Source organism: Ambystoma mexicanum, chromosome 12, assembly GCF_040938575.1.
Source record: "Ambystoma mexicanum isolate Mex_15411 chromosome 12, UKY_AmexF1_1, whole genome shotgun sequence".
In the NCBI taxonomy this organism is placed as follows: Eukaryota; Metazoa; Chordata; class Amphibia; order Caudata; family Ambystomatidae; genus Ambystoma; species Ambystoma mexicanum.
The window spans coordinates 434,080,840-434,103,682 of record NC_090936.1 but is presented as its reverse complement, the minus strand read 5'-3'; the positions used below and the strand labels follow the sequence as shown (position 1 = coordinate 434,103,682).

General features: G+C 44.9%; 1 protein-coding gene across 8 annotated transcripts in view; it reads right to left on the bottom strand.

Moving 5' to 3' along the window:
• The window catches only part of WNK1 (WNK lysine deficient protein kinase 1), a 2,404,646-nt gene that overhangs the window by 695,299 nt on the left and 1,686,504 nt on the right, over positions 1-22,843 (bottom strand). For all 8 annotated transcript variants that reach the window (XM_069628604.1, XM_069628602.1, XM_069628603.1 and 5 more), the window contains 2 exons: positions 2,025-2,165; positions 243-1,675 (listed from right to left, as the gene is read on the bottom strand). In XM_069628604.1, coding sequence (XP_069484705.1) covers positions 243-1,675; positions 2,025-2,165 — 1,574 coding nt within the window. The remainder of the gene's footprint in view (positions 1-242; positions 1,676-2,024; positions 2,166-22,843) is intronic.

The window sequence follows — 22,843 nt, the reverse complement described above, 5'->3', positions numbered from 1 at the left end:
TTTCAAAACAAGTGTTAATACTACCACCATGTGCTAATAGCCTTATAGACCTCGGGAGGGGTCATTATTACTTAATGACCCCTCCCTCAGTCAGCAATGCTAAATGAATGAAATGAACAACCATTAACCCACCCTTTCCTTGCGCTACAAGATCACCTGCAGAACTCCCAAGGTGTACCACTAGCTGCTAAAAGGAGCCAGATCAAACATGATGTAACAACTGTAAGGCATTCAATTCTTACCGGTGTCCTGGTTAATGGTGGCTTTGTGGGTGGTGTTGATGATTTTACAATAGCTGGCATGCTACTTGGAACCAGCACATGACTTGATGGGGTAGCAGCTTGCTCTGGAGTAGGAACTGACAGGACATCTGTTAATTCAGCTTGCCCAAGAGGCAGACTGGTAGGTGGTGCACCAGTGCTCGACGTCACAGCATTGATCAATGAAGTAGATGTAATGTTCATTGGAGTTGCAGTGTCTGTGACCAAAGGGGTCTCCAGGGATGCAGGCACGTGTGGAGTTCCAGCAGCACTGTGTTCACTGAAGAGAGATCGCAGCTTTTCTTCTAAGGTTTTTATGTCATCAATACCTGGAGCTTTGGCTAGATTATCTACATCACTCTCCAGGCAGGGGATATGAGGCTGGTTTGGAAGCGTTACTGATTGGGGCTGGCCGAGTACTACAGTCTGCTGGACAGCAGGGAGGTTGCAAACAGGAGGAACCAGTGCTGTGGCATCAGACAGAGGGCACTGTGATGGTGGGGGTATGGTATCCTGGGGCAAAATGGGTGCTATTAATGGTGGAAGAATATGCATGGGGTGCACCACAGCAGGTGGTGGAATATTGGACACCCCTGCTGCTGCCACTGCTGCATAAGTTAAGGGTGCTGAGATAGGCAAAGTCATACTGCTGGTGTTGCTCATATGCACACTATCCACTGGTGGATGTTCAATCTCCTGTGGGACTGATAAAGACCCAACAACTACTGTGCTTGTGAAACATGGGGCAGGCGTACTGACAATGGGCTGCACAGGAGCATGTGAATGAATACTAGGGACAAGAGGTGGGAAGATAGAGGCTTGTGTGGTGTAGGTTGGAATATTTTGTGAAGGAGGAGAAGTCAAGGACTGAGATGTAATGCCTGACACAATAGTCTGACCAACTACTCCAGGAATCGGAGGAGATGTTACAGTGCTTACAACAGGGACATTCACACCAATTAGTGGCATGCTTTGTACAGATGGCATGGAAAGAGACCCTGCTGTAGAGGCTTCAGAACTAGCCACAATGCTCCCGACTAGGGGTGCGGTAGAAACAGATGCTACAGAAATTGAACTTGGCAGGCTGGTGCTGGGGGCAATGCCAGTAATAACCTTTTCAGTTGGCTGTGTGAAAACAGACTGTGTTATCGGTTGAGGTGCTAGGTTAGGAAATTCACTTGTGACAGGTAATGATGTGGGCAGTAGAGGCTCAGTTGTGACTGGTAGATCTCGTAACGTGCCAGTCACAGAAGGAAGAGTTGTTGGGAAAGGTGGCATGTCTTGATTAAAGATTGGGGGAGCTGTGCTAGGCCCATCTGACATTGCAGCTTGTTTAAGTTCCGAAAAAGCATGTTGCAGACTGACCGATGATGCAGACTGGGATAAATTCATTCCAGAGCCATAAGAGACAGGAACTGAAAGAGAAATATTAACAATCCTTAATTTCACAAGCAGTAAACTACTCCCCATCCCCCTAAGTGGACCAACAACCTAAGAAACCCACACTTCTAAAGTGTCATAAAAGTTCAGTTGAGACATTATGAAAACATTATAAACCAAAAGTCCTTACTGTCATTTGGCTTCTGTCATCCACATAACCAAATCTAGCCTAAGCAACAGTTAGGAGATATTGCTTTTATATATGTGTGTATGCCTGGTGCTGAAAGGAACAGCCATAACAAACCACTCCAAAACAAAGCAGACAGGAACTCACCAGGAGGACTCGGACCACAAATATTAGACAGCGTCTTTGGAACAACTTACTTGTGACTGGAATTTCCTTTGGTAGCGGGACTGAAGGGGTGAAGAATTTTGGCTCTCGTAACCGACTCTCAGGGACAGGACTGACAATAAACCTTCTTCCAGCAGAATGGACAACTTGCGTATTGGAGCTGGGAAGAATGCCTGAAGAAATGGTGAAAGCCACATACGTCATCTCACCAAGTAACAGAAAATGCAATTCTTTCCAACAAAAAGTCTGGTGGCCCTTCATCTCCAATCAATGGAGATAACATGTAAAATGCCAGAACAGTCATAGTGATGCAAACATACAACATCAACATAGCATTTACTATTTCTTATATAGCACTTCACACCAGGCAAGGGAAGTCATACACTACGGAAGACAAGAATCCACATCTGGTGAGATTGCTGAGCGGGTAAAGCGCATGCTGCTGTGGTCTGTGTGATCTGCAGATTGCAGGTTAGAATTCCAGCAAGGCCAGCACAGCCTTTCATTCTTCCGAGGTCAATAAATGAGTACCAACTTTGGTTGGCTAGTATTGTATGCAACTATTAGTGATTTGAGGATGGGGTTGTTGGGTGTGCCAGCTTAACTCAGCTCTGCGCCCTGGATAATTAGGATTTCTCCGGTGTCGCAAATAAGCAAGGACAGGAAAAAGAGGTCAAGCCCCAACCTCTTATGTGAAAACACAGAAAAATGGGTTGTCGTCACACAAAATACCTGCGCCACACACTATTCTTGGCATGGAATTATCAATTTATTTATTAGGTATTCCACATTTTTTTTAATGTCTTTGCCCTTTATGATGACATGTGTTTAGACACTGCATGTGTCCTTTTCAAATCAGGGCTGATATAGTACTGAACAAACAATAAAGACACCCACAGGTGTGATACATAAGTCAATTGTCAGTTTTTAGACCCATCTCAAAGGTAAGAACATACCATGATTGGTCAGTTTAGAACGTGACAATTCATTCAAATAGTTTGCATTGTATCAAAAATAAATGGCACATAAAAACGGGAGGGGTAAAAGGAGAGGAGTGGGCAAGCAAGGTTGTAGAACTAGGGAGAGAAATAGGCAAGCAAAGAGATCAGTTGTATACATAACATTTACAAAGTGATTTATATGGCAGCGATACCTTCAGAACAATCAAGTACCAAGTGACAATATTCGCTTTGATCTTACTGATGCTATTCAATAGTGTATACAGTGTTAACTCATTGAATTAAATAACGATTTATGACTCCTTACCATTGTTTTTGTAACACCTGAGGCAGGGCATGAAACCTTTGTATACATGGTCCTTACCTACTGTAGAATAGCTTGCGTAGTCGGTTCAAAGGAATTGGTGATGATATGGGATAAATCCCTTCTGTAAAGGATTGGTTTTCATTTAGGACCTTATTGTAGTCAGAATGTTTGGGTTCACGGTCATCTCACCCCAAAGTTTCATGATTATTATTGGTATGTTGGAAAATAAAGTTTAAAGGATCCCCAATGTGCGCTATAGTAATACCAGTTTCTAATTTTGTACAAGCCTTTCAAGAGGGCTCTATCCGTATTACTTTCTAGGCAGAGCCGCTACAGAATATGTGCCGACTCATGCGTATGCGAGGCAAATTCTTTACGGTTTCTCTGTCAGTGCAAACATTACAGCATTACGAACGGCTCATAATGAGCATATCATCCCAATCAGCAGTATTTGATGAGACCCTCACTCGCTAAGGGCTTACTGCAAAATGACGGTCACAGTTGCTCTGCGTTGGCTTTCAAAAGTCACTGGATCCGTGGTGTGTGTAACTATAGTGACGGTTCTAGTCCTATTACAGTGTTCATGGCCCTGCACAACTCCCTTGCCATGAGCGCCAATGTGAAAGATAGCATGTAATGCCGCCCAAACTCTCCCACTGGCTGTAGTGTTGATGAAATGCAGGCTGCATGCTGATATTCCTTCCTAGCGCAATTCAAAATAATATATTTTAATTACCCATTCATGTGAATTAGCAAAAATGACAAATGAAAATACTTGAGAAAAAAATAGAATTTGAAAAAAATGTTTTCCCCTTCAAAAAATATATATCTACTAATTTAATTTCCATATAGAATATAGCATTTGTCCTTGATACATTTAAATCGATTCCATAATATTATATGAACAAAGAAAAGGCAGCTGCCTGCTTCTTCATTGGTATATGTGCCTGTCACTCTGGATGTGTCCTTACTTTTGAAAGAATAAGGCAGCTGCCTGCGTCTTCACTAATGTGCCTGTCACTCTGGATATGCCCTTCCAATGGCTGACGGGTACATTTGAGTTAACTCAACAACACACATGCACTTGATTAGCCTGAACAAATATAAAAAAATATAATTCCATCTTTCACCAACACTGTTTAAACTCAAATAAGTTTAATGCAGCGACACATATGCATTTGATCAGTCGACATGAGCAAATACATTTCTATCTTTCATTGCCACATTTCTCCAATAGGAAGGGCATATACAGAGTGACAGGAACATTAATGAAGACGCAGGAAGCTGCCTTATTCTTTATGTTATTGAGTACCCTGCTGGGTCAGGGGAGGAGCTGGAGCCAGCGGTAGGTGAATGGGGGGCCTGTCGGATAGGCTGAGCAACTCCGAGAACCAAGGACTCAGCGGCCACCAGGGAGCTATCAGAATGATGCTGAGGTGACAAGATTCCCTTATCCTGCAGATCACCCTGTGTACCAGGGGTCTGGGAGGGAAGGCGTATGCCGTCATGTAGTTCCATTCTATCTGGAATACATCGCCCAGCGAGCCCGAGCCCTGTCCCTGCCAAGAGGCAAACTGCTGGCATTTCCTGTTGTGCCGGGAGGGAAACAGCTCCACTTGGGGTTGCCCCCACCTAAGGAACATCTCCTTCAGGACCAGGTTGTTCAATTGCCACTCGTTATTGTCCGCCCTAGTCTGCTGAGCCTGTCCGCCTCCAGGTTGGACTCCCCTGGGAGGTGGACAGCAGTAAAGTAGATGTTCTCCACAGCCCATTCCCACATGCTGAAAGCTAGGTTGCACAGCGGAGGGAATCTGGTACCCCCTGCTTGTTGATATAGTACATGCTGGTGGAGTTGTCCGTTTGGATAAGTACTGTCTTGCGCTCTATCAGAGGGAGGAAGGCTTTGAGGGCCAGCCTTATGGCCTTCAATTCTAGCCAGTTGATGTGGGATTCCTGTTCCTGCCGAGTCCAGATTCCATGGGCGCTGTGACTGCCCAGCCTTCTAGGAAGGAGTCCGTAGTGACAGAGGCCTGAGAGAGAGGCTGCCGGAAGGGCTTGCCCTACCACAGGTTGCAATCCGCAGACCACCACTGGAGGTCTGGGTGGAGAGATGTAGGAACGTTGACAGGCTTCGCTTGGGAGCCCTTCTCCTGATACTATGAGGCTGTAAAGTGCAGCTGTTATCTCCTCATCTTGAGTCTTGTGTGGGGTACAGACAGCTGCCATAATACCCAGCAGGTGTTGGAACCATCAGGCCAAGGTCACTGCCCTTGAGAGGAAGTAAGTAGTGGCTCTCTTGATAGTCGTGATCTTGTCCTCCGAGGGAAAGACCCTCCCAGATGAGGCCCAGGAAGGCCAGGCTCTGCGTGGGTTGCAGCTGAGACTCGAGATTGATCGTGAACCCCAGGACGTGGAGTATGCTCATAAGTGCGGAGGAGGTGTGGAGATTGCCCTCCTGAGTTGAAGCCCGGACGAGCCAGTCATTCAGGTATGGGTACTCGCGGTGGCCCTGGGCCCTGAGGAGGGCTGCCACCGCATTCATTAACCTAGTAAATACCCTGAGGGCTGAGTTGAGGCCGAAGGGTAGCACCTTGTATTAGAAATGGCAGCCGATGAACCTGAACCGTAGAAAGGACTGATGTGGCTGCCAAAATGGGACATGTAGATACGCGTCCTTCAGTTCCAGGGAGCACATCCAGTCTCGCCTGTTCAGTGTCTCCGCAATGAGTGCTGGCGTAACCACCTTGAATTTTTGTACAGGAAGGGAGAGGTTGAGTGTGGAAAGGTCGAACACAACTCTCAGGCCAGCCTGGTTCTTCTTCTGTATGGCAAAAAAATCCTGGAATAAAAGCCCAATCCTCGCTGGGAGGCTGGGACCCCCCCCGCCCGGCTCTCGACGACCGAGCAGATCTCTGTTGTCCCAATCTGCGGGTGAGGAGGGGAAGAGGGAGGAGAGGAAGGGACTGGCAGGCAGTACCCCGTGGATACTACCAAGAGGATCCACGGGTCCGAAAACTTTTGGCCCTAAAAATGCAAATTGAAAGCAAGCCTGCCCCCCACTGGAGACACGTCGACCCGAACGGGCATGTCATGCCTTATTTCCCTCCGAAGCTGTTGCGGAAGAGGGATTGGAAAAAGCCCTTGCCCCCCCATTCCCTTTCGTTGTTTCCTCCGGTGCGGTCTCAGGGAACGGTCCGGTTGTCTGGGCCTCCGTTCTTGGAAGCACTGGAACCCTCCAGACGTCCGCCCCTTGTCGGAGCGTTGATGTGACTGGGTGTATGCCCTGAGCGTGGCCTTCTTAAGAATAGATAAAGACTTTGCAGTTTGCGAGCTGTTCTTTTTATCAAATTTTTCATCTGTGGTGGAGTGGAAGGTCCAATATGCGTTCCTGGATGTCAGGGTTAAACTTAGTAGCCCAGAGCCACGCCGTCCTTCTCATGTCCGTGGCGATGCAGATGGCCCGCCCAGAGGTATTTGATATGGGCCACCGAGGACTCCAGGATGTCCTGCAATACCAGCCTGGCTTGTCCTAATCCCGCCTTGAAGCGAGCTTGGCTGTGTGCCAGAAGTTCCGGGAGGAAGTCCGCAATTTCCCGCCAGAGCCTTTGGTTAACGGCTGCCAGCATGGCATCAGCATTGGCTTGGTGCAAGGAGGTCGTTGGAGTACAGCTTTTTCCCATACGCCTCCAAGATCTTCTCCTAGCCATGACGAGGAAGCCAAGGACGACTGAGGCTTCGAGTAGAGTGACGCTGCAGCAATCACTGAAGAGTGCGGTTGGGGGTGCACCGAAAGCAAGAGTGTACCCCCCCCTCTAGCTGCCTGTACTTGGCATCAAGGCGCTGGGCCAAGTGCGGCTTGAGCCACACCTGTTTGGCCAGGGCAACAACGTCCTTCTGCATCGGGATCCCCGTCTTGGTAAGGGGTCAGAGGGTGAGGACTTCTGCCAAGACCCCCCCTTCTCGGGCCATTTGACCTTGGGCTGAGGAAGGCCCAAATACTCTGCCAGACGTTAGTGGAAGGCCTTGGATGACTATGGTGTGTTGGGGTCCTCCTCCTTGTCTGTGTCCATCTGAGTGCTCGGAAGATCTGGATCAGGTGGAGAGGTATTGGGGGCCGTGGGCTGCGGTTTGGAGACCGGAGCCGGTGGCTGCTGCGGGGGCTGTTGTGAAACTGCCTGCGGAGGTGCCGTAATCGGAGGAACTGGCAAGGGCAGTGTGGGCTGCGCTGGGGCCTGAGGCACCAGAGCCAATAAAGGAATGACTATGGGTTTCTGTGGGAGGGCCGGAGGGAGCATGTCTCTGATAGTATCCCAAAGGATGGCCCCCATCTGGGGGTTTCGCATCAAAGCTAGGAACCTTTCGAAGAACCTGCCTTCGGAGGCTGAAGAGGTGGCAGGTGATATTAACGGAGTAGCTGCAGGTGCTGGAGCCGGGGCACGCTCTGTCTGGGGTGCAGGGGAAACCTGCCCTGTGCTGCTGATGGATAAACTGCAGGCCACGTACCTGGTTGACACCAGTCCCACCTTGTGACTTGTTCTTCAATCCACTCTGCTAGAGGGGGAAATCAGATGAGTGGCCACCTTGTCTGGCGCAGCGGCCATTTTGTCAAGCTGCATGCCAAAGTGGTGGTGCCTGGCTCATCGAACCGAGCCCCGCCCAAGAAGCTTGGTGTTGGAACAAAAGGCCTATCCCGCACTTCAGGTCTAGGCCTAGAAGGCGTGTTGCCCTCGGCTGAACCGCCGGTAGTGCTGCTCTTGAGGGCTCCCCGTCTGAAATGTTGCCAGTAATAGGGCATAGCCCCTCAGGAGTAATCCGGGTAAAAGAACCTTGCGGTCCATCAGCACTGGTACCGGAAAGATCCAGAGACCCCTCAGCCGTAAGGCCGGTAGCTGGACTAGCCTTGGTACGTGTACTGATATGCGAACCCGAGAGGTTCCTCCCGGCCGGGCACTTCCTTGGGAAGGAGTCGCCCTTACAGGGTGCAATGGTAAATAGAGACCCTGCCTTTGGCCTCGAGCATTGTTTGATGAAGTCCTTCAGATCCTCTGGAAGCGACTTCTGGAAGCGCTCCCTCCAACTAGCTAGCCTGTTCTTCGGTGCACGTGGAATCAGCCCGTCGCACATGGAATAACCTTCCCAGCCGTGGTCGTGGCCAAAGCAGCGGAGGTAAAGGGCGTGGGGCTCGGACGTGGGGAAGAGACCCTCACAGGCTGGACACCTGTTGAAGCCCACTGAAGTACCTATTGAAAAGAAAAAGATAGAAGAAGGTATTACATGGCCAAAGACAGGAGCGTTGGTGAATTCAGCCTGTTCCCCTCGACGTGGAAAAGGGGACTGAGGAGTGGCGCCGGAGGGCGGAGTCAAGCGAGCGCATGCTCCCAGGGCTGTTCCTCTAAATTTAAAACGGAAGAAGATTTTTCTGGTGAAAAGGGTTATGTCGCCCGTCCCTCGCAAGTGATACCCGTGCAGTATGGAGTAAAGGGGACAGGACATAAGAGTATGGAGTATAGCGAAGATGAGGGATATGTGGGAGGACACAATCCATTCGAAGCAGATGTTTGATGTGTCTGAAGAAATAGCAGTCTTCAAATATGAGAGGGCCCATTCATGGGGAGCATCATAGTGCCTGTTGACGGCAAACACTCTTACAGAATGCATTCAGATTGGCTGCAAGCTGTGCAGTGATTGCATGAATACTGTAGTAAATAACTCCAAAGCTCTTTGGCTTGCTAGCAAGCAGAGAAGAGTAATTTCTTTCATTGTTGCTGTCCTAGAACAGTCATGTGTTGTGCATGTAGATCCAAACATTCCAGCCCCGCACAAATGGTAATAAATGGAGCTTTTATATCGCACTTCAGGCCGGAGAACTGCATCTGAGTGCAGGACCGGGTAGAAACGCCTGCAGAGGATGAGGTGGCAATGAGAGCTGGGGACAACCACCACATACTCAGTGATGTAGGCCTTGAGAATGTATTTAATGGATCCCAGGGCACCCAGCCCATCCCTAGCCTCATTTGTATACACCTGAGAACTGCCCAGAAACATCTCCAGCAAGTTAGGAACAGATCTGCAAATACATCACTAAATAGAATGGGAAGAGAAACTCTGGTAGTCCATGGACCTGCTACCACGGGCGTTGTTGAAACAATTCTTGTCAGAATGGACAGCTGGGTTGTTCATCAATTTAAATACGCAAGTGTTGCTTGTGATAATGTTCGTAAGTCCCCTCCTGCTGGTTCCATGTAATAATGTCGCCACACAAATATCGCCATACAAAAATATCGCCGAAAAATGGTCGTTTTTGGCGACATTATTGCATGGAACATGCGGGGGACAACCCCCAAATTTTTATTTAAAAAAAAAAAATTGTTTTGCCCCTGTCGCCACATATATGGTCACCCAAATAATATAGCCACAACATTTTCCCGGCGACCATATATGTGGCGATATTATTCCTGATACCCTCCTGCTATACTCTGCGCGACCATGCGGTGATGAGAAAGCTGAAATCAAACCAAGTCGTGAAGGGAAAGTGAAGCTTGCTCAGTCCACCCGCAACAATCACCAGTCTATAGGCTGGATCTAAAATGGCAAACAAGGCTAAAACTGCCTCGGGCCATAGAGCCGCTAGGCGAATCGCAAGCCCATTAAGATTACAGCCATAAAACTTGTAGCCCCAATGTCCTGCCCAATCCCCAGGCAAAATGTTACATCCTCCGCATCTGAAAGAACTCTCACCATTAGCTATTAACTGACCCATACAAAGGGGAAATAAAAGCAGGCAGATATGGCAGAACAGTGTGGGGGTTAGTGCGGGAAAGGTATCCAGAGTGAGGCAGTGTGGTGCAATACAGAATTTTTACTTGTCTTCGGATTTGATATTACCTTGGAACCTGAGCAAACGATACAAAACGAAAAACCAGCAAGTAGGGAAACCAATGATGATGAATCGAGCGAGGATTGCAGGATCTCATTGCGAAAATCACTCTCATATTCCCAGGTAACGTAATATGGTATTGGAAATTAGGTGAAAGAGTCGAGAAGCAGAAATGGGACTCAATCAACAAAGGGAAATCGCAAATAACAATGATTGATGCAGACAAACCCTGAGCAGAGAGTGTTGTCCTGGAACACTTGTGGGTTTACACATCTGTTCAATAACTTTGCGGAACCTTTAAATGATGTCATTGCAATTTGTCTGCAAGAAACGTGGTTACGTGATCCGCCAACTCGAGACGGTTTCACAATTTTTTTTAAACCCTGCAAGAAAAAACATCATAGGCCGCCCCTTCTCAGGTTTAATTACCTTATTGAAAATACATAACTGCTTGACCCCTCTGGCGTCATTCAATCCTAATCCGTTTGTACCAGGTACCCTAGTGCAAATAGCTTCTTCCAAAACGAACGTGAAGAGCTATTTATTGTTAACGGATACTGGAACCCAGCGATGATCACAACAAAGTCCTTCATAAGTGCAGTAACAAATCTAATTGATGAATCAATTCTGGCCTATAACAACCTTTTGGTAATTGTATGTGGTGATCCAATTTGCAGTCGGTTTAAATATGACCACGAAAAAAAGACAAATGCACAGCTCTCAGATAATGATGTACCCAGAAGAGGACAAACTTGGACACAAGCTCTTGCCTCATGAAACTGCCAAATGGTCAACGGAAACACAAAAGGTGACCAGTCCTGCATTCCAACGTGGGGTGTCCAGTCAAATGGTCGAAAATAAAAGATCGAATGACCATTTGATCGACAGTTTTTTTCTGGTGGAAAAAAAAGGGTTGAATTTTTTATTTATTTATATATATATTTTTAGTTTTGGTTGGTTACAAAATATTTTTAATAAAGAAAACGGGAGGTTGGGGGGGGGAACCCCCCCATTAAAAAAAAAAAGACCATTTTTTACAGACCATTTGACTGTCGATCAAATGGCATTCGATCCTTTGGTTTTCGACCAAATGACTGGTACCCTCAACGTGGAGAGGAGTGCAAAGCAGAAATACCTTGGATTCCATCTGGGCATCCTGAAATGTCTTTGATGTCTTTGAAAGAGTGGTTTCCCTCCACGTAGTTCCGATGGACCATAGTGACCACGATTTGTTACGTCTTGTGTGGAAACTTGAAGGTGGTGAATTACCCAACAGACATGTCGTTCATCTGTCAATAAATGCGGCAGGAAACGGGTTATCAACAAATGGCTCTCTAGTGCAAAAATTGAGTCTTGCCCTCACTCAATGGAATAATGTCAAATAGTCACCCTTGTTAGCTGACTTTACAACAAAAGTGACATCTTCTAGAATAACTGGGAATACTCCTAAACATTTGTTTAGTAATGTAATAGATCAGGCAAAAAAGTCACTAAGAAAAGATCTGCGACTGAAAGAAGACCACGAGTCATCCAGAAAAAAAACTAAGACAAATCAAAGAACAACGCCAAGCCTATCGAAATTGGCTCAGATCTCACACCATTATAATGGAACACAATCGCGCTGAAATCATGTTAAAGCTTCTGATTACTAAAAACACGTGCAACATTTGGCCGATATTAAATAATGGAAACACAAAATCCACACCCACAAGGCCAAATGAAATTTCCAGCGCAAAATGAGTTGAATATTTTACTTCGATATATGAGAAGTCAAGCCTAGAAGTGCAAATAATTGCACCAAATACAGCAAAAGCATGGGACATAACACCTTCAAGCAAAGACATTGAACTAACAATACAAAGATTAAAAAGCTCAAGAGCAGCAGGCCCTGATCAAATCTCCAACATTTTCCTAAAGAAACAAAACACTGGGAAAAATGTATTGAATGTTTATTCTGACAAATTTCCAAAACCATGAAAATGCCATTTCATGGTCAAAGGCAATAGTGGTGCCAATTTATAAAAAGGGCAGTAGAGACGATCCGGCTAACTATCGTCCTATAGCCCTTCTCGATACAATTGGAAAAATATTGGATCCTATCTTCGACTAGATGCATGGGCATCTGAGGCAAAGCTATCGGACTGTAGACAAACCAGCTTCACAGCAAAAGTAGGTGTTGATGTAAATCTTAACATACTGACTAACTTAAAAGTAAATGCCTTAGAATCAAGGAAAAAAATATTCTTCGCCTTTGTCGACCTGAGGCCGGCGTTTGACGCCATAAATCGGGAAAAACTATGGGCTAAATTACTCATGTGGAACTTCCCTCTACAAATTCTAAGCTTTGCATACAAACACATCTGTTCAAATAAGAGTGAATAAGCAAGACTCAACCCGTACAGACATACAAAGGAGTCAAGCAAGGCTGCCCGCTGGCAGCGGAACTTTTCAAACTTTTTATAGCGGATCTGCCAGCGTGGCTGGAGTCAGCTCATTGTTTCTCCCCGAAGATCAACGGAACACCAACTAAATGCCTAGTGTATGCAGACGATATTGTGTTGATCGATCATACACAGATTGGTCTGCAACATCTGCTGAATTGTCTAAATGAATATTTTCTGGTCAATGAGCTGACCTTAAACACTGAAAAAACGAAGATCGTGTGCATTGGAAAAGGTTTCTCAAACAAAGATAAAAAATTCAGATGGGCAAATCGAACATAACGCTTTAAGCATCGTAAAGTCCATAAGATATTTGGGAATCTTGATTAATGATTCAATTTGTGAAGCTGCATGGATGAATGACCTAATTGATAGAACGAGTAAACTCTGTTTACAAGGAGCTAAAATCAATAATGAATTCGGGAAATTCTCAATTGCTCCAGTAACAACGTTCTATCTGCAGAAATTCATCCCTACAATAGCATTCGGCGGCGAAACAGGTTGGAATCACGATTATCGCCTTTGGCAAAGACTTGAAGGAAAATTCTGGAGACGAGCCTTGAGGCTCCCCCAATACATTTCAGTGGTTGCGCTCAGATATGAACTGGCATTAAACTCGCTCTACATGACAATCGCATGGAAATCGTTAACAACTTTAAGGAAAATGTTTTTGGGATTTCAAATTCTTGCTTACCATATTTTTAATATTGGAAATGAAACGTCTCAATCAAATCTAATTCAATCTTGGAAGACGAAACTAGAAGCCATAATGGAAGACACCAATATAAGTCGCGATGAGTTACTTGAACTTCCATAATATGCAAAAAAAAAGTTAGAGTCATGAGATTGGATCTCAACTAACGAACATCGCTTGACTCTCAAAACCATACTTCCTGAATCAATAGGATCTTTGAAACTACACAACCAACCAAGATATCTAACAAACTGTCCGTCACGTCACCACAGGAATCATTTTTTTAAGATTCAGGCTGAATGCTCTGAATACAAAAGAAATGCTCTGGGCACGTAGAAACAAGGACACTAAGTAACAAATGCAGATTCTGTAGAACAGGAGAACTTGAGTCTCTAAAACATCTAATAACTGCTTGCACCAAACTCATTACCCAGAGAGAATTGCACTTAAGCACATTTAAACCACAAAACTATGATGCAGAAGAATGGTGGGAACTTATTGTAGCTGGTCGAAATATCAAGCTATCATGCAGCATAATTAACTTCCTTGATACGATTCTGCAAGGTGACCTAAACGATGCTGTGACAAATGACATACATAAGGACCCTGAAAAGTGAAAAATTAAATAAAATATCATGCCTACAGTCCGATGTGTCTAGCGACTAAATTTGAGAAACTTGAGAACCTCTGGGAACCAACATGTTTAAGGACGTTCAAATAATGTAACAAAAGTTTGATTTAAAATATTGAACTGAAGTTTTACAATAAACCAAAAAAAAAAATAATAATTTTGCAGTAGAAAGGGCAGGAGGGGGAGAGTTCAAAAAGAAGAAAAGGCAAGGAGGGGACACTGACAAAAGAAGTCAAAAGAAGGTGCATAAAAAGGGCTTAAGGGGTGCAGAAGTGACCTTGAGAGAAGAGGGAGGCAGGAGAAGAATAGCATGGAACAGTGATTACTGCCAGAGGAGGAAAGAAGGGAACTGGAGGTGACAGTAGGAGCAGGGAAAAGAATGAGGGAAGTGAAGGACACCAGACGAGAGCAATGACAGCAACTGGTAGGGTAGGGTTAAAGGTAGAAAGTAGGCGCGAAGAGGAGTACTGTGGCGGAAAGAGGTGCAGGGCAACACAGCCATAGAGGAGGGTAGTGCAAGAGGGATACGAGAGAGGAGGGTGGTGGAAGAGGGATACGAGAGAGGAGGGTGGTGGAAGAGGGATACGAGAGGATGGTACTGGAAGAGGGATACGAGAGAGGAAGGTGGTGAAAGAAAGATGGGAGAAAGGGAGGGAGAGGTAGAGATAATGAACAAACAAGGAAGGAGTTATAAAGCAGGAAACAAAGGTCCACAGATGCCTCACCACATGGTACATCAGTCAGTGAAGATAGAGGGAAATGAGATGTGCCACCAGACGAAGGCAAGGCCCAGCACTAACCAATGGGAAAGGAGACCAACACTAATTCTGGGGTTCAAAATTTGCTTAAGAGTGAGAAGCCCAATCCCAAACCCAGTTAAAACCTCCCAAGTCAGATGAAATGCTGGTTCCAGATTTTTGCATCAGTCAACAAGAAGCAAGGAGTCATCCTGGCCAGAACAGACTAAGCCAGGAAAGACCCTGCTGAGCTGCCAAAAAGGAAATGGGGGACACAAAAATCCCCAGTGACTGTTTGCAACAGGAGGGATGATTTACTAGCACGGGGGGGGGGGGGGGGGGAGAGAAGGACTGAGCACCAGGGTTTTAAAGGGACTTTTGCTCTTTGCACACATTTTTGGGACTACCCATCCCGTGACCATGCCTAATCCCTGGTGTTTTGGTTACCCTCAATAGATCCTCATCATATTCCGTTTTGTCTGTGACACTCCCTGCCCTACGAAAGGAAGAAATTAATAGTAATTAAATCCTGAGGGTGGACAGATTAAAAAGGGACTACAATGAAGCTCCACCGGAACCTCCAAAAAGGAAGGGATCACAAACGTTTGGGGATGGACATCTTGTCTACATTGCACCACCAGATGAAGCTGTGTGAGACACATACGTCGCTTTGGATTGGATGGGGGCTTACCAGCATGAAAGTGGCGACGAGACACATGGGTCTTTGCTATAGAATGGCAGAAAACACATGGGCCTTTTTTTTTATTTGTTCTTGATTCCATTACATAATAACAGAACCTTTACAGAAATGTATCATAACAATAACAGTTCAAATTTCTTTTACAACATTATAACACATCAATAAGCATAACATTTACACATCAGTAAAATCTTTCCAATTTTTTTTCCTAAAACACACATTTACAATAAATATTACATCTGTTGCAAAAAGGTTAAACCTTTATAAAAATTTGTCATAGCCATCGTAATACATATTTCATCATATAACATGGCGTCTTTCATAGATATACACATCAATTAAGACTTCCCAAGATTTCCTAAAATATGCCTAGTAATACATTGTGTTCTCTTGCATTACATTTCGATAGAACTCTAATGAAATACAAAAGCTGTGTCTTATATTAATGGCGCGTAACTCCTGGGAGCCATTTGTCCCAGGCTAGATTAGATGCAATGCGTCAGTACAGAACATGCTACAGCAACAATGAGTAATTATTTAACCATTTTTTTTCTTCAGTTGCTGGCATAAATGACAAGTTCTTTTTCTATAAATTTGCAAAAGCACACTAAAGCATATGCTAGTGGTTTATGTGTGCCTTGCATCATTCTGGTCCATAAAAATGTTAAACAGTCGCTGTAATGAACATCTACGAATTCCATCAATAGTTTTGTTCTTGTGTTCTTAAAATGGGGACAATATAAAATCAAGTGCTCAAGTGTTTCAGTTGATTCAGTGCATAGGGGAAAACAACATTTCTTACTATCTAATTTGTTCTTATTGTCGTTCCAATTTGCAATCCTCTCTTTTGTGCAGTATAAATTTAATTTGTACCACAAATATGCTTTTCTCGTGTGGTTACAAGGGAATAAAATTATATGGTCAAATCTTGGAGTGCGATTCTTGGTGTACAGATAATATTCCTTGTACAATTTATATTTACCAATTTGTTCATTAGTTAAGCACCAATCCATTTCAAATAACTTTTTCTTACCATAAGCTGGTCTATAGTGCACATCATCCACAGTGATCTGTACCTCATTCAGTATTGCGCATAATTTAGCATGGTATTGGGAAAATGATGCCGAGGACGTGGATACTAACGTTTTTCCCATGTGAGCATATAAAGGGTTCGTTGGTGGAAAGTTTATTTTTGCAAAGTTTGTGACCAATCTCCATTTCCAACGGCTGGATAATGCAACCAGTCCAACTCATGTCTTAAAACAGCATTAGGCACTGACATTGGAAAACGCATAGCGCTTTTCAGCTAAGTACCTTGCAGTTGATCTAAAATTGTACCCATGTCACAAACAGATAAATATCTAATGAATATAAAATTACACTTTCAATTTTTAAAGTTAAAAATTCAATAACAGGAGTTAGAGAAAACTTGCAATATTTCCGATATATCAATTTTAGTTATGATAAAAGCGGTCTACTCTTGCTTTTTAATAGATCAGTCCACATTTTGATTGAATTTTGATCTGATAGGTAGTAACCCAAGTAGATCGTGTTTGTGATACAAGGGATAGTAGTTTCCAGGATTTGCCATTGGTATCTTCCTCTTTTTTGCTGGGCACCAAATTTCATGACAGCTGTTTTAGGAGGATTAGGAACTAGGTTGTGAGCCATAGCAAACTCTTCAAATAGCCATAGTTTAGATTGTAGACCTGCGGGAGTGGGGTCAAATATGATGATGTAGTCGGTAAAAGCAATCCATTTCAGTTGAATAGCGCCAATTTCTACAGAAATTTTTTTTTTTCATGCCATGTTTTGTCAAGGTCTGCAAGATACAAATTAAAGGTCGCAGCAAGGTTGCAGCCTTGTTTGAGACCCAAACCGGTGCTGATTGGCTTTGTGGTTCTACCCTCTGCTGTTAGTTTGATTTTATAAGAGGTATCGGTGTGCAGTACTATGAACCAGTACACTAGGACCTTTGGGATTCCCATATTGCACAATTTCATCCACAGTAAATTGCGCACTACATTATCAAAAGCTGATGACATGTCAATTAAGGCAATGTAGATGGGATTCAAGGACTTTTTTTTTGCTCCTGCTATTGCATGTGCCATGATGGTTGCATTTAGCGTAGTACTCATCCCTTTCCGAAACCTGGTTTGGTGTTTTGAGTATAGGGCATTACTTTCGATGTGTTTTTCGAGGTCGTAAAGCAATAAAATATCAAAGAGCTTCACCTCGGTATCTATTAAGGCGATGGGGCGATAATTCTGTGGGAGTGTAGGATCGCCTTTTTTAAATATGGGAATGATATTTGAAGATAAGCAAGATGGAGGAATGGTTCCCGAGTTGAGAATGGCCTGAAATTGTTTTTAGGAGGATGGCCCAAAGATCTGGGTCTGCTTTGTACAAGCACGGGGGAAAACAATCCGGACTTGCTGATTGAGTAATGAAGTCTAGAGATAGCCCACTTTATGTCTTCAGTTGACCAGTTCAACCGAGGGATCTCGTTATAACAAAGAAATTTCTGGGACATTTGAAAAATTTTCCGGAAGCCGATATTTTTTGGTAATGTAATTGTGCCATGCAGATTCCGATATACAGTTGGGCATCAACAATAGCATTTGATTATGGTTGCTTTTGATGGTGCGCCATATTGTGCGCATATCATGTGCAGTTATAGCTCTGATTAGTGTGCAATTGTCTTCGTTGTATCTCAGTATCCGTGCATGTTTGAGATTTTGTCTATATATGGCCAAAATCCGGTTCCACTGTGTTTGATAAGTCTCACTCGAGAGCTTTGTTTTTTTCAGCTGTCTCAGCGCTTAATTTTTTTCTCGTTTCTGCACTTTGCATACAGGATCATATGAATGCAGATGGTTGGTGTTAGGCTGTTTTTTACTAAAATGTTCTTGGGCAGAGTTGATTAAATGAGAATATAACTCCGCCATTTCGGATGTCGTGTTTCCCTTTACCAGTTTAAGGTTGTTGATGTGCTACGCCACATATTTGACAAATTGACTACATAAGCCTTGGTTCCACCTAAGTGATGTTTGTGGTCGGTCTATTTCTACCAGCGCTGTTGAGTAATCAACTTCAAGTAGTGGACAATTGAGCTTCAAATTAGTTCTGATTTGTGCGTGATCTCCATATGTTATTTGATTAATTATCACGGGTGAAGTTATTAGTAACAGATTATGCATGGCAAATATAAAGTCAATCATTGAGGTCTTCGAGTCCCTTGTCCATGTAGGTCATCGATTATTTTGGTTAGCTACAACAATGTCCATGTCCCAGTCGCTTAAGAAATGTCACCATTGTGTTCCTCTGCGCTTAGACAATGCATTTATTTTTGTGCCTCTCAACTCGTCATTTTTCCTGCAGTCGGAGTTGAAATCTCTGTCTAATATTATTTCTGCGTCTTGATATTCATTTTTCATGGTTTCTAGGCAGGTGTCGACTGCATCTATCATAACTTCAATTGGAGTATTTGCAGGATTCCAATATATTGTGATTATGATTAAGTGCAGGTACTTGGGAATATTAATATGTGTATTTAACAATACCCCTAAAAGATTGCTAGCTTTCCATATCATCTTGGAGCTGAGCATTAGGGCATTGTCCACCGCTATCACAACACCTCCCAATGGACGGCCTAAGGATGTTCGTGTGGCTGGTGAGAAATGTGTGGTATAACCAGGCAGCGTCAGAGTGGTCGTTTTCATGGTTTCTTGCAGCAGGATAATTGCTGGCCGATTGTGAGCTTCTAACTTTGCGCGCCATTTCATTAAGTTAAGGTGACCGCATGAATTCCATGATTGCACGGTTAGTTGGGCACTCTTGGTTGGCTATGCTGTGGGAACCGTTTCTATACATTTTAGTATCGAATTCAACAACGGGGCCAACCAATGTAGGCCTTTTGAATTACTAACTGTGTTTAGTAATTCTTTGATTGCACCGTCTTCGTCACTGTGCGGGTTCTGTGGAGATGTTGACGTCGTAGAGGACTCTACATCGTGATGGTATGTATATTGAATGAATTCCTTTGCGTCTAGTTCGTTTTCGATGGTAAATTAAGGTAAGGCCTTCATCTTTAATTCCTTCGCTGTTAAACCACAGAAATTTCATAGCGGCTTTGGAATTGAGGTAGCAGACCGCTCTGTAGTTATTTTCTATTGACAATGAGACCCTAAGAATGTTCTCTGATTTAAACATTCAAAGCTGTGGTATTCGTGTGAAAAGTGCTAGAAGGAATGCTTGGTTGAAACGATTTTTCCCGAGGAATACTCTGTTTCCTTCATATCCTAGTAAGTGTTGCTTTTTGTAATTTCATGCTGCTTGTTAGAAGCTTGCTCCAATTCCCCTGTTGGTGGATCGCGTGTTTCTGTTTTTATCGTCACCGGCTTCTCCGTACATACCGAACCCGAAGGAAGGGCCTTTGCGCCTGGTTCCGCATCGATGGATCCGTCGTAAAGTTCTTTCCTCAAGATTTCCAATATTTCATGGCGATTAAGCATAGATGCGCTTTTGATGGACCGTGTATTGATATACGTTTTTTGTCTAACAGAGTTTGCAGAGAGGCATTAATCGGTTCTTGTTTTGTGGTCTCCATGCGTATTGATGTTGGAGGCAGCAATGTGGCCAAAGTTCTTACTTTGCCTCCTCCGTTCACTACTAATGAAGTTTTTTCCTCAGTAATGTCGATCTCTTTAGCAGGCATCGTTGTTCCGTTCGATTCGCTAAGGCATGCTTCACTGTGTGTTTTCTTTATGAGCATCGTGGGGGTTTCAACAAAGGAATTATCATCCAGTCGAGTGGTGCGACTTCTACCGCATGTTGGAAAATAATTATCCAGGTTTATTTTAGATCTGTTCGATGGAGCAAGTGGTAGGGTGTTTGAGGTCTCCAAAGGTATTGTCAGAACTTGTGCCAAGGTATTATCTTTTTGATTTGCGGTGTTTGTTATTGTTGGCACTTTCTTCAGATTTGTCCTGTTCGTTTCTTAGCTTTTTCCCGCAGGATTAACAGTTTGGTTTACATTGTTAGTATTTGAAATGGCAATCTGTTTGGTTGCTTTGTTCGCTTTTGTTGTTTTTTTTATTGTCTTTGGTGTAAGCTTTGCTGCCGGAATGAAGGCCTCTTGGCTTTCTTTTGACAGTTGTTGGAGGTCTAGGCGGTTTTCATCAGCAGTTTCAGTTACTGGTTCAACAGTAGCATCAATAAGAATTGATTCTTGTGGTTTAATTGGCTCAGCATTGCTCTTATGTCCTTTTAGCACGGCGTCCTTGCGTCTTTTGGCATATCTTCTGACAGCTCTTAGGTGTAACTTTTTTGCTCGCCGTGACATGAAGCAAGAACTTTCTTCTGTTGGTGGTTCTTTATTAGTTTCCGATTTGATCGGATCTAGTGCTTTCTGTGGGACTATCAAGGCAGTTACTGGGTTGGATCAGTTTTGAAAGTTGATAAGCTATGGTGGTGTTAATTTCTTCAACTGATGCCTTTAGTTCTTTCAGTTCGTTCTGGCAATTGCACGGAATGGGAGTAGGTGAAATCGCTAATGGAGCAGTATCGGGCAATAGAGTTACTTCCATGCAGCATTGAATATTTTTGTCTTTGCATGGTGGATGGATCAACTGCTTCCGATTAGAAATAAGGTAATCTTTGAGATTTTTCATTGAGTCAGCTGCCATTATGTACCCTTCTATTCGGTCCATCTTAGAGGACATGTGCAGTAGCATTGCTTTAATCTCCCTCAGTTCCAGATGGGTCAAGTCGTGTCCTTTATCCAGGAGGTCCAGGATTTATTTTTTTTTAACAACTTTATTACGGTTGCAGCTTGAACGTAGCATTACAAGAGGACTTGTGACACTCTTAGCAGCTAGTATGCATGCAGTAGGCTCATTCCCACCTCCCCTGGTCCCTCCTCTGCTGCCCCTTTAGACCATGCTGCTCCGGTGGGCGGGCGACCCGTCTGGGCTTTGGGGACCCAGAAAGTTCGATATCAAGGGGGATTGAAATGTTAACGCCAGGAATCGGGAGTGATAGTCCAATACCGGGGCCCAGCAGTCAGTGAAGCGATGGAGAGCCCCCTCCTTTGCCACCGTGACTTTCTCCGCCACCAAAATCTCCCAGACCTTTATCCACCAGAGGGCTAGAAGCGGGCCTTTCCGAGTCTTCCACTTCCTTGCCACAGTAATCTTAGCTGCCAATAGTAGGTGTGTCAACAGTTTGGCGGATCAAACCGTTTTAGGATAGCAGTCTGGGCTTGCCACACCAAGAAGGACTACCTCAGGGTCCATCAGGAGTTTACGTTGGGTGATGACCTCGGCGATCTGCAGGACCTCCCTCCAGAAGGTCTGTACTATTGGGCATCCACACCACATGTGGAAGAATGATTCCCGCTCGCCGCAACCTCTCCAGCAGCTCAGGTCAATGTCGGCATTGCAGTGGTGCAGTCGGACTGGGGAGTAATACCAGCGGTGGATAAGTTTCAGAGTGCATTCCTTATTTGTGACGCATCTGGATGTCGAGTTGATCCTGGACCATATCTCCACCCATGTCTGGTCCTCTATAGGGTGACCCAGGTCCGCTTCTCATTCAGACAAGTATGGTGGCCTGACCTTCAGCATGTCCTCCTGGAGCAGGCGGCATAGTTTGGTGATCTGGCCTTGACCTGTGCTTTCTCCTATCGCCTGCTCATGAGGGTGGAGGTCCCGGGTAGCCCCTCGGCGAACCATGGGCTGTGATATCCAGTGGCGGAGTTGGATGTATGCGAATCTCTCTCCTTCTGTCAGCTGAAATCGGGTTTTGCATTCCTCGAAGCTGAGTGGGTTGTTAGCTACGAAAAGTTGTAAGAGGGTTCGTAGGTCTCCTTTGGTCCATCGGTTGAATCGAGCTGCCTCCATTCCTGGCCCAAAATCGGGGTTCCAGATAACTGGGAAAAGCGGGCTCAGATCCCTGGACACCTTCCTCTTCTGTCGGGCCCATGCTTCCAGGGTCGCTTTGGTGGATGATAGCATCTGAGGTCCAAGGTGCCGGGGGCGAAAAGGGGGGTGGGGTGGGGTCCCCGGGATGTGTAGGAGGGAATGTAATTGTGGCTGGCACCTGGATTGTTCAATGAGGGACCATTTCGGGGGGGCTTCCGGATTCGCCCAGGCTTCAGCGTTCGCCAATTGGGCCGCCAGGAAATAGTTCAACAGATTGGGGAGCCCGAGGCCACCCCATTTTGCGGCACCTGTCATGACCCTCCTGGGTATCCTATCTCTGCGTCCCCTCCACACGCCAGCTTCCTCTGTAGATGTTCCAAGGCCTGTTTTGGGGGGTTGGGGGGAGGGGAAGACCGGGAGAGCGAAGCACAGGTATAGCAGTCTAGGGAAGAGGTTCATTTTGCATGCTGTGACCCGGCCCATTAGGGAGATTTCTTGGCTGTCCCATCGTTGGAGGTCCTCCTCCAGTTCCTTGAGAAGCGGGGGGAAGTTAGCGGCGTATACCCAAGTAGGCCGTTGAGG